The sequence below is a fragment of the Sebastes umbrosus genome, chromosome 20, assembly GCF_015220745.1.
Source record: "Sebastes umbrosus isolate fSebUmb1 chromosome 20, fSebUmb1.pri, whole genome shotgun sequence".
Lineage (NCBI taxonomy): Eukaryota > Metazoa > Chordata > Actinopteri > Perciformes > Sebastidae > Sebastes > Sebastes umbrosus.
Window position 1 is genome coordinate 12902266 of NC_051288.1, and position 12951 is coordinate 12915216.

At 42.3% G+C, this 12951-nt stretch overlaps 1 protein-coding gene across 6 annotated transcripts in view; it reads right to left on the reverse strand.

The window, feature by feature from the left end:
• LOC119478960 (potassium voltage-gated channel subfamily C member 1-like) overlaps nucleotides 1-12951 on the reverse strand; it is a 60475-nt gene that overhangs the window by 40450 nt on the left and 7074 nt on the right. For all 6 annotated transcript variants that reach the window (XM_037754057.1, XM_037754058.1, XM_037754060.1 and 3 more), the window contains exon 2: nucleotides 10302-11026. In XM_037754057.1, the coding sequence (XP_037609985.1) occupies nucleotides 10302-10922 (621 nt within the window). In that variant the 5' untranslated portion in view covers nucleotides 10923-11026. The remainder of the gene's footprint in view (nucleotides 1-10301; nucleotides 11027-12951) is intronic.

Below are 12951 nucleotides of genomic sequence, written 5' to 3' on the forward strand. Positions count from 1 at the left end.
CAGACTCCCACCACTGTAATCGGCTCTGGCACCGCGTGAGCTCTCCACCATGCCGGTGTCCTGAATCATTTCGATTCCAGAGCGTAAGAGCAAAATGTCCAGGGTTTTGCCACGAGGTCCATCTAATTGACTGTCAGTACAGTGGTGTGGAGCGCTGATTCAGCACTTAACCAGCATGGCTAAATGGACCGAGGCAGAGGAAGGGGGAGGAAGATGTCTGAGAAGGACAGAAAGAGAAGTATTTTGGAGTGATGGGAAAAGCCATTTTATGCAACATAATCACACAACATGTTAAATGCTTCTGTCTGGGATGTAATGTGATACTTAAAGGAATAGGTTGGCGTTTCGGAAAATAGGCTTTCTTGCCAAGAGTTAGATGAGAAGATCAATACCACTTTCATGTCTGTATACGGTAAATATGAAGCTGGAGCCAGATAGTTAGCTCAGCTGGAAACAGCTAGCGCAGCTCTGTCTAAAGGTAACAAAATACGTCTACCGGCACCTTTAAAGCTCGTCAATTAAAAATGTATATCTCGTTTATTTAATCTGTAGAAAAAAAACATAAAAATTACAATATGCGCTGGGTTATGTGCCGAACTGTTTCTTGTCTCTGAGCTGTTGCCAGGCAACCAGGAGACTCCAGGAATGTTAGTGGTCCCGGCCAAGAAATAGTCGGGCACATAAAAATGGAAAATTCTGTAAAAGTGGTATCAATCCTCTCATCGAACTCTCAGCAAGAAAGTGAATATGCGTATTTCACAAAATGTTGAACTGTCTATTTAACAGTAATACTAGTGATTACTGGTGATGGATAAATCTGAAAAAAGGGACAGCTTCTCAAGTTCAACTCTTTGTTGTTGTTTTTTATCCACCGTGGACTTAAACCGAACTGTGACAGCAAGCCATAACCACCCAGAAGAAATAAAATGTATTCACAATACATAAATGTAGTATTCAGTGTTTCACCTATGCATTCAACAGCGCAGCCGCTAAAGGATTAGTGCCGCTGCTATATAAACTAGGGCTGCCCCTTCTTAATCGATTATTCAACTAATCGGCCGTTTTCTTTCTTTAGTCGATTAGTCGTTTTTTAATGCTTTTTCATGCTGAATGACTTATTTCCAATATATCTCTGGTAAACACTGGTTTAAAGTGGTGCTTTGTGTGATTCTTTGTGGAGAAACTCAGTTTTACAGATCTGTTGATTAAATCAACTAATTGACTAGTTGACAAAATGGTACGAGTGTTAGTCGACTAAGAATTTCTTTGGTCGAGGACAGTCCAAATATAATCATGTCCCCAAACGCAATGAACTCGCTATCTCTACTTTAAGCAGCCAGAGTCGGGGACGAGCGAGGATTATAAATTGAACACCCCCAGACATTGCCACCGTTTAACAGTTATTGGTCATTCGAAGGCTCCGCTCTCTTGCTACCTCTCTACCTACCTATTATAACAAAGTACAGCAAAGACGTAGACGACGCGGAACGTGGCGCATATTGGGGAACGTGAGTAGCAAATATAAGATCAAATTCTCGTTTTATAAATGAATGCAACATTAGGCTTATGCCTAGGTGGTGTGGGTTTTTACTAGGCTATGTTTCTATGTTTTCTGTCATGATTTGATTAGCTAAACTAAACTTGTTGGTAATGTGGCAACAGCTAATAGTGTTTGCTACCTCAACAATTACCTACATCAATACATCAATAATCTCCACCATTTCCTCCACATGTTCATAAACATCTAACAGTATTTTTTATATTTTTCAACTTGTGTATTTATTTTAAAATTAATATTTGAATGTCATTTTTGGCCAATATTGACAGACCTACACAGCACCCATTTCAGATGAGTTTGGTAAACTGCTTGGTAAAGAAAAGAAAAGCTGATGATGGTCATGATGACGCTGAGGTTAGTTGGATAAAATTAACGAGGGGAGGCGTGGATTTTGACTCCTGAATGTGAAATGTGAAAATGTCTAGCAGGAGTTATTTGATTTAATTCTTATAGGTTGCTTAATCAAGTACTTAACGTCATATATTCCATCATTAGACAGGATGACAGGATGACAGGTAGTACAGGCGAGACAGGAAAGTATGGAAAGAGAAGAGAGAGAGGAAAGAGACAGAGGAGGAGGAGAAGCAAGAAGTCTTGAAGCATTTTATCAAACGGAAATTGACATCTACAACTGCGTACAAATACGTGTCTAAAGCCCTTCTTGTGTCAGCGGACGCGCTAAATATCTTCCGGTGGTGCAAAATAATAATCACGCACATCAACACTGCTGCTGAAAAAAATCCCAGGGGAAACACTGGTATTGTAGTAATACTACTAAAACGTCCAAATCACAAACACTGCAGTTTTTTCTGTTTATACCCCTTTAAAGTGCTTCTCACTTATTTAACAAAGAGATCATGTCTCAGCCCTTGTTATGAGACATCGAGCATCTATCCAGCAACGTATCGCCAACAGACAGTGCTCAAGTTACAAGGCAACAAACGGAGTGACTGGGACTTCCCAGGATGCAAAGACAACATGAGAAGGCCTGCGGTACAAAACATTGTCAGGGAAAATTGAAACAGAACACGATACATTTACCAATTGCAGGCTCAGGAGAGGCAGGTTGACTAATTATCACGCCCCTGCCAGCAGCTACTACCGCTTGAGGAAAACAGTTTACCTTAATAAACCTGGTGAGCACTTAAGAATACCTCCCTCCATCCTTCCGGTCCTACACATAGTCTCGTCCTCTCACCAGTAATGGAGGAACAGATTTGCCACCAGCGAATGAAATTAAGGCCTCCTTTCCCCTCTCTTTGCTATTTTCAGACGCAGCCCACAGGGAGAGGCACAAGAATGGAAGTGGGAAATAAGCCTTTCAGCAGGGTCGGAGTTTGAATGGAAACAACGTGGAAGCACGAATACCAAACCCCACTGCTGAAAGTAAAAGTTTAATTCAACGCACTTAAGACCTTTCAGTTCACAAAAGAGCAGCATCATCTCTATTTCACATCATCTTGAACACTGGGACACTGCTGAGGGACACTAAAAGCTTTGGATGTTTGTACACTAAGGAGAAGGACGTCTTTGTTGCAGTTTTAGGGTGAGGTGCAACTGTTCACCTGGTTCGACTGTTATCAGGCCATTAAATAGGCGTTATCGGCCACTATAAGCGGCATAGATGTGGGTCATTAGGGGCCTACTACGCCTACTACGTTGTAAAAGTGAAAGTGAAACTAAAAAGCAACACGTTTTAACATGTAAAACTAAATGCAACGTCACATTTTGAACACAAACAAAAAGGCTTCTTTAGGTTTAGGCAACAAAACTACAACTTCTTTAGGTTTAAAATGCCCGAGGCGAGTGCAGAACTATGCATCATTAATATTTTGTCTTGCTGCGCCTCCCACCTTTTTATAACTCTGGGCCCCCCTTAGGGGTCCCGCCCCCCAGTTTGGGAGTTTCACACTGTCTATACTACAGCACCTGACTTCCGCTTCTGCTCCTGTCATAATTACTACGGTCGCTAGGGGTCGCTGTCATCTTCTTTTATACCTTCTTTCGGTGATCAACCACGTGGATAGAAGATAAAAACCTACTAGTGGGTGTAGTAGGCCCCTATTGACCCACATCTATGGTGCTTATAGCGACTGATAACGCCTATTTATTTGCCTGACGACAGTCTATCAGCTGACCTGTTTTAAGATACAGGTAATGATAGTGGTAGCTGTGATGTTAACTCTCCCTGGAGCATAATGGGTAAACACGACAAATAACAGAAGAATAAGGCAAGGTAGAATCCAGGGTTTGCTGAATTCACAGTCACCTTCACCACACTTCCCATTAAGCTCCGACCAGAGTCGGGAGGTAGTGTACGTGGAACTACGTGGCACTGGGGCAATCAAAACTAGTGCAAAAAGATCTCACAAGACTATTCAAAATTAGAAGTGACTTAGTATTAATGTGTCTGATACTGGTTAAAATCAAAAGAGGACAGCATGCTTTATTGAAAACGATGCAGGTGTTTTAACTGGCTTGTTGGAGAAGTAAAAACTTTTGTCTTTCCAAACCCACACAGAACTCATCTACTCTGTCACAAGGTCTTCTCCCTTAATAATGTAACGCATGTCCCTGACAAAAATGGTAACATCACCAAACCCTGCCCTGGGCCATCTTCTTTTCCACCCAACACCATATCTATATATACACTGACGCCTATCAATACTGTACATCTTTTTTCTATTTTCTGTCCACAACAGAGGTTTTCTACAAGGAGACGACCTGTTATGAGGCCGTCCGGCACAGCGGCAGGTCACATATGTATTTATGACAGCATTGTGTGTTCCAGCACTGAACACTGTGGGAAAAAAAAGGACAGCAAACAATGAACCACAAGGCATGACCTTCAGGGAGAGGGTGGGCTCTGGACCAAAAATGAACCAAATACAGGCACACACAAAGTCCCATTTGGACGGGGCAAAGGGGCATCTTGTACATGCTGAGCTACAAATGGTGCTTTGTCAGGAGGATTGCTGACAAAGACAACTGTGCCCTTCTGGTGCGAAACTGGAAGTGACCAAAACACAACGATACCTGTGGGACAGTGGGATGACATTATAGGGCACCATACAGATAGTCAGCAGTGGATTTCATACGGCAAAGTACGAGTGGTACGAGCTGGTGGTCGAGACCGGTGTTTTGTTTTTTAAGTTACGTTAGTGATGTTCGTGGCATGTTTTTTTTCCATACTTATGTTACGTGTTTTCGTACGTATTGTACTTAGTTTACGAACTTATTTCAATCCCAACCATGATATTTTTCCTAAACTTAACTAAGTGGTTTTGTTGCCCCCTGGTACTGCACTTTCATAAACACGTGTAATATTCACGCCTCGGAGAGATAAAACGTGACACTGACACGCTATCCTCTGGTGGACGGGCAGGTCTATTACACGCTTTGATATCGGGTTGCATATTTCTAAGAATGCGAGAAATTACACTGAATTAATGTGTGTCACATTCACTCAACTTAACCTCCTTTATCCAGACTTTTGATGTCCAAAATTGACAGTTTAATGCTCACTTAAAGCTTGTTTATCTATATATGCGTATGTAACTTGTAACACCTGACATATTCAACAACTTTCCAATATTACTTTCAGTAGCTGTACCATTTAATTTAAAAAAAAATATCCCTTATCTTAAGGGCTTATTTTCTACCTTCTTCATCTTAGTTTGACACCATCTGAGCGGCAAGTGATCACATCAGATTAGATTACCTTCATTAACAAAAAACACACAAAACAATAACCACTGTTCATCGATACTGGTGGATCCTTGGATATTCAATTAGGATCATTGTCGTTCAGGCAGATTACAGTTTAAAAACAGTAAGATAGTAAATCAAAATCTGTGTCAACCAGGCGCAGATCAATAAAGAAATCACATGCAAATCGTATTGTATAACACCTCATCAAACAGAAACGTATAGGTCCATAAATTCAGTCAATGGGTTAACGGTTGTGTTACCGTCCAACAGAGTAGAATAAGCATTAGTCTTTATGAGCAATCTCAGAGAGAGGAAGAGAGAATGGCTTTAAAAAACAGACAAAAAAGAGAAGATAATCAATTGATTATTAATCAATAGGCAGGTAGGAGGGCCGGGGTAGTAGGATTGGATGGCTCAAGCCTTCTCAGATAATCGAAGATACAAAGACAAGGGTCCCCACCCCCATCATACAACGTCTTTCTCCCTGTGGTTGTCACCTCCTCCCTGTTTATCTCAATACCCCTCTTCCTCCTCTTCGTCTCCCTCTCAGCCCCTGTTCCCTCTTTTCCCCTCCGCTATCACACCCCTTCTCCATTTCCCTCACTCCGTCTATCCCTCTCACTCCCACTCCACCTCTTTTCTCTTCCTCCAGTGCTCCCCCTCCTCTCTCCCGTGTCTACTGCAGCAGAAAAGCCAGCACAGACACCAGCATGTGTGTGTTTGTACATGTGTGTGCTGCTGCTGCTGCTGCTACGGTAGATCCACGAGCAGAGCTTCACACACGATCATGTGCGGAGAAGGAGGTGGAAATTTGAAGAAAAAAAAACCTGCATGCGTGTCGAAACGCTCTGATCAAAACATTGATTGCTGATGCGTTACATCACAGCCATGCAAACAAAAACCCCTTAAATCATTAGAGTAATGTCTCTCCTCCTGTCTCCCTTTATTTCCTCTCGTCTCCCGCTTCCTTCCCTCTGTCTCTCTCTCATCTGTCTCATTGTATTTCCACATCAGCATCTCATTTTTTTCCCTCTGTCCTAGCCTCTCTCTCTCTCTCTCTCTCTCTCTCTCTCTCTCTCTCCATCTCTCCGTCTCTTCTCTCCACATATAATTTGCATCTCTCAGGACCGAAAAGACCAAAAGGTTCTGCCACGTCGAACAGGATACTTTTAGATAGAGCGACGGTAGGAAAAAAGAAACGAGTGATCTGGGTCACAACGCTGTTTGACGTATAGTGCTGGTTTATTAGACCTACAGAGAGAGAAATGGGGCTGCGTTCACCCACAAATAGAGACTGGTGCTGTGCAGCCATTGAAATGAATCCCACCTACTACCTGCTCTGTACTCTGCATAACCCCCAACGTTGCCGTCACAAACACCACTATCTGCAGCCATTACACTCAATGATTGTTTTTGTATGATTCATGAGATCTTGGCCACTGTAACCAGAGATCATTACATAATATACAGCATTCTAGCAGCAGGTACAGTAGCTTGAATCCGAGGTATGGCAATGCTGCAAACGCTGCCTCCTCTTGCTGAATGATAATTCAGCACCAAATCTCTTTACATAAACATATCAAGCATCCTTTTTGCATCGCTCTTCTTGTCATATCTACGATCTGCTATTTGAAAATCCAAACCCTGAAGCCCTCTCATGCAAACATTTGGACATTCTAGCAAAGAACTACCCCACTGCGAGCTGTTTTGTTGCACGGAGCAGGGGTAGAGAGGGGTGGGATGGTGAGAAATCAATCCGATTGGGATGAGAGTGACACTTAGAGAAGCACTTCCTGCCTGATCCCAAGTCCAGAGAGGCGGATCAGGTGGCCTTAACCAGACTATCTGTCTGTCACAGCCCAACACTTTCTCTTCCTTTGGAGGGAACTGACTCCAGGTATGCAGATCTATACCTGGTACCAGAAGAGGTGTGTATGTGTGTTGGAAAAAGAGAGTAGGTGTGCAGTTATTGTTTTCATCAGTGGTTATAGATGCATGTATTGCTGGGTTGTGCTGTGATTTATGTTTTAAAATCAATTTTTTTCCACAGCGTGATGGCATGAATTGGCCACTGCAGGTGTCTGCTGACTGTCTGGTTTCGCATGTGCACCTACAGTGTGCATGCATTATGCACAGTATCCATGGGGTCCTCACACACCCTCATGACAGCAAAACAAAAGCACAAGACAAGGATGATCAAACTATATCACTAAAACACAAATCAAAGCAGCTGGGATCAAGCAGCTAGATCTGTCTGTAACTGGAGGGGTCTCGGGAAAAAAAAGAGCCCACAAGCCCACTGTAACTGTTTTCATGTAAGCAGGGATCAAAAACACAGCCAGGGGTACTTGTTACTCCACCTGTATGATCAAATGCCATCAAACGTTTGCTTTTAAGAGATAAATCATTAAGTATTTACATGAAAACAATAATCCAAAACAGGAGCAAGTTGTGCGTAACAGCATGAAGCCCCTTGCGTAAAAGCCATGGAGCATTCAACTGGGACAAAAACCAGCAGACTGTAGCAGTACCAAGGGCAAATGTGGGTAAAGACATGCACTTTGGGCGTCGTATGAGCATCCTCAGTGCGGTGCCACAATAAATAAGACCACCATGAAATACGCCGCATTGATGTGTATCGTAAACGGAACAAATATGACCTAATGAAGGTGTTTGGATGCAGGACGCGCAGCGGATGGCACGTTTAGAGGCAGATATATATTAAACCTGCTCAAGTAACAGGATAGGAATTATGATAGCAATAAAAAAAACGGCATTCAGTGTGATATATCAAGTATAAGAGGTGATGTGTTTGGCAAAAAAAACCTTGGTTGTTATATCAACTAGTACCCATCATCTACCAATAGATATAGATGCCATACCACTTTCCATTTTTCCCTATGCTATCAGCATTAATTATTCAATATTAGTATATCCTGCAGTTTAATACAAGCCATCCTGTCAGGTGGTGACACACATACCGACAGTCATAATTATGAGGGACTGGTTTCAATATGGACAAAACATTAAAGTTCTAAAAACTTATCATGACTCAAGTAGTGCTCTGAGGCAGAATCTGCACACTGTAAACAATTGCTGTTAATTTACATCAGGATTTCAACAGTATTAACCTGTTATTGCTAAAAACAGTGCTTCACTGTTAATACAAAAGAAAACCTGTTAAATTACGCTCATAGGCCGTTTTTTAACTGAACTATAATACATTCTTAAAAAACATCACTTTACTGCTGATCAGCTGTCTAAAGTATCATCAGTAACAGTTTCATGCAGTGTTTTTTTAATTTTGGGACCTGATCTGCACATGTGAGGCTTGTACATTGTACATGATTGTAAAATCAGTGAATTAGCTTTATTGTTCTTCACTCACATGTTGTTCTGGTTTGCATTCTGTGCTTGTAGCCAGCTAGAGACAGACATTTTGGGAAAAGTGTCAACAAGTCTATTATAGCCTTTTTCCTAACAAGTGCCTTTAATTGTATTTAGTGTGACTATTCCTATGTCTGTAACCTGCTAAGTCTATTCATCTAGGCAAAAAATAAAGTTTATTAAAATGTATGTAAAAAATACAACCTAAATAGTGCATTAAAACAAATCAGTAAGATAATGTAAAAGAAAGGTGAAAAACAGCTATATAATGTATCTTTAAACAGTAAATTAACTGTAAAATACTGTGAAATTAATTTAAAAAAAACAGTTCAAACTGTATTTTTCATTAACAGTACAAAGCTGTAAATTTCAGCGACAGTATAATAATGTTAATTTTACAGTAACATAGAGGCAACCCTGCTGCCAGTTCTTTACTGTTATTTTACTGGGAAATTCTTAACAGTGCAGCTGTGGTTGTCTGTGCAGGGAATTGAACTAAGAGTATTTAAGGAGCAGATTGTAATGTGCATGCTGTAGTTGTCTATGTGCACTCATTGCTGTCTTAATTTCTGCATATGTGTTTTAAATTTCTAGATGGTTTTAATGCATGTGCATCATTTTTCTACTGCAGCTAAAATATAATGCTGCTGTAAAGTGTTTGCTGGTGTTGACTAACATGTTTTTTCCCCCTCCTATACACTGTAAAAAAACCAAAACATTTTTACAGTTTTTTTTCAAGACATTTTACATTTTTTTTTCTGTATTTCAAAAAAATGTCAAAATGACATGTTTCATTTGTGATTTATATGTAAATGGTCTTGATTTACAGTATTTTTTGTAATCACAGGCATCCCTGAGTCACACACAAATTTTCAGCGACAATATAATAATGTTAATTTTACAGTAACATAAAGGCAACCCTGCTGCCAGTTCTTTACTGTTATTTTACTGGGAAATTCTTAACAGTGTACCAATAGATATAGCTGCCATACCATTTTCCATTTTCCCTATGCATTAATTATTCAATATTAGTATATCCTGCAGTTTAATACAAGCCATCCTGTCGACACACATACCTACAGTCATACTTATGAGGGACTGGTTTCAATGTGGGAGTGATTCTATAATTAGGTGTACATGTCATGTCCACTGGCTGTATTTATCAATTTGACTAAATATTCACTTCAACCAATTGTCAATTTTACATCAGGGCACATTTCTTTTTCATTTAATACAAAAAAAAAGTCAACAGGTCCCATCATTTATTTTGCAGAAAAATGCATATTCTATACTGGAATTTGCTGTTTTGGTAAATGTCAGTTTTTTTGCTCTTCAGATTAACATTAAAATACATGTTTTTGTATATAATTTTGTATAATTATTTGTTCAAAAATAATCATTAAAATATGAGAAAGGTGTTTTTAAAAGCTATTTTGGCTCATCCATGCACATCAAATCATCCACTTTAATTCTAGATTCTAGATTCTAATTCAAGAATTCTAGATTCTAATTCTAGAATTCTAGATTCCAGATTCTAATTCTAGAATTCTAGAAACTTATCATGACTCAAGCAGTGAGCTCTGAGGCAGAATATGCAACAGAAACAAGTTCTCCAGGTGGAGGAGAGACATGCAGGAGAACTCACCCGGGCATATTTGGAGGAATAGGGGTCTTCAAACAGAGCCCATATTCTGGGTTGCCAGGTTTTCCACCAGCCAGCTTTCCTCGCGTCCTCCTGCATGCACAGTCTCTTCAAGTCTCCATCCGCGCCTCCCAGCGCCGGCTCATCGTCCGGTGCGTCCGGCTCCGGATTCTCGAAGCTGTCCAGCGCCTCCTCCGCATCCCGGTGCTGCCGGTAATTCATCCAGCAGCACGCCTCCACGTCCGTCTCGTCGATGCCCCAGAAAGCCAGCTCCTCCTCGAACAGAGGACCGCACACGTCGTTGGGACAGTGCAGCTTCCCAGTGCGGTAGTAGTTGAGGATGAAGGAGAACACGGACGGGTGGCGATCGAAGAAGAACTCGTCTAATTTGGGGTCGTAGTCGAAGTTGCTGAAGGCGTCCGGCTCGGTGAGCCACGATAAGCGGGTACCGGGCAGCGTCTTTAAGGTGCTCCGGTAGGTCTCATGCCGCACCCCCCCGCAGTTTATCACGATCTTCTCGCTTTCCGACGGACAAGTCATGTCTGCGCTGTAACATGCTTTGCTGGACGACTTGTTCCCACCCTTGCGCCCTTTGAAAGAGGATACACACACCGAGCTGAGCATAGGAGGACCGGTGGGGGTGGGGGGGGGGAGGAGGAGAGAGGGATGGAGAGGATGAGAGAAACCGAAGAGGAGGAGGAGGAGGAGGGAGGAGGAGTCTGAGGAGTCTGCAGGGGAGAGAGAAAAAAAGGGCAGAACATTTTTTTTAGCAGAAAAGGGGAGAAAAATAGATGTGGATTATCAACATTGCAATACAAATTAAGAGACTTAATGCCAGCTGTATGTGCAATTAGTCACTTGATAATCAGCTGATGGTAGGACGACCTTGTGCAGGTGCATTGAGTGAGAGAGAGGGATGGGAAATGATGGGTGGCAAAGTTGTTTTTTAACATCCATGGAGCAGAAGAGCCTTCAACTTATTAGTGCCAACATATGGAAGCAGATTCACGAGCCAGCATCACCTCCTCACAGGCTGATTGTTGACACCACAGTGATGAGAAGATGTCTTAATAAGCTTATTCCCTCTCATCAATGTATCATCTCCTTAAACTAGCAATCTCTCAATTGATCTGGTCATGTCATTCAAATCCTCTCCCTTATTAGACCACTGTGACACTTGAGCATCCCCCCCTATTCCTCCTCCCACCCCTACTCCTTTCCTTTGCCTGCATGGGTACCAAAGGGTGTGTGAGGAGGAGGAGGCGGGAAGAGTCTGAGGAGTTTGCAGGGGAGAGAGAAAAAAGGGCAGAACATTTTTAGCAGAAAAGGGGAGAAGATAGATGTGGATTATCAACATTGCAATACAAATTGAAGACCCGTGCAGCTATAATGCCAGCTGTATGTGCAATTAGTCACTTGATAATCAGCTGATGGATGGAAGGGCTGCAGGACAACCTTGTGCAGGTGCAGTGAGTGAGAGAGAGGGATGGGAAATGATGGGTGGCAAAGTTGTTTTTAACATCCTGGAGCAGAAAGATGCCTTCAATTTATTAGTGCCAACATATGGAAGCAGATTCATGAGTCAGCATCACCTCCTCACAGGCTGATTGTTGACACCACAGTGATGAGAAGATGTCTTAATAAGATATTGTGATGTTCCCTTGCTCCCTCCCTCTCCTTAAACTAGCAATCTCTCAATTGATCTTGGTCATGTCATTCAAATCCTCTCCCTTATTAGACCACTGTGACACTTGAGCATCCCCCCATTCCTCCCCAATTCCTCCCCAACCCTCCCCCCATCCCTGCTCTCCTTTCCTTTGCCTGCATGGGTACCAAAGAGTGTGTGAGGAGGAAAGATGGGAGAAAGAGGAAAAACTCCATCTTTCTGCTTCTTTCTCCCCCAATCCCCTAGAATGCCTCTCTGATGTAAAGTGGTGCAGCACCATATGTGTGTGTGTGTTTGTGTGTGTTAATTGCCTCCCGAGAGTGTGGTGTCCGTACTAATGTTAGATCTCCTCAATCAGCCTTATGTGCGTGCTATACACACACTGCTGCTGCAGCCCCCTCCGACCGCACTGAGATTCATGCGATGCACAATTATGCCAATGCTCTTCTCTGCAACACTTGTGTGTGTGTAAAGACATGTAGAGATGGAGAAGAGGAACAGAGGGTGAGAGAGAGAGAGAGAGAGAGAGAGAGAGAGGGGGGAGGAGGAGGAGGAGGCCATAAATCTGATTTTTAATGGCAGGATCGAAAAGGACAGGAAAATCAGGAAAACAAGGCAGACAAAGACCTGAAAGAGAGAGAGAGAGAGAGAGAGAGAGAGTGGAGGGAAAGAAAGTGAATGCAGCACACTCACATACAGTGAACAGCTAGTGTAATGTTGTCTCTTCCCTATTAGTGGAGGAAGGGGGTTTGTAGAGAGTGTGTAAAGGGGGCGAGGAGGAGGAGGAGGAGGAGGAGGAAGAGCATTGAAAAGGAGAGTGCACTATAAAAGTGAATGAATTCTGCTGCAGTAAAAAGCCAGAGTTATTTGCTCTCTCTCTCTCTCTATCTCTCTCTCTTTCTCCCTGTTTCTCCCAGCAGCGAGGTCAGATTATTCTCCATCCTGGGGGGGATATCAGAAAAGACACGCGTTCCCAGCGAGGGAGCC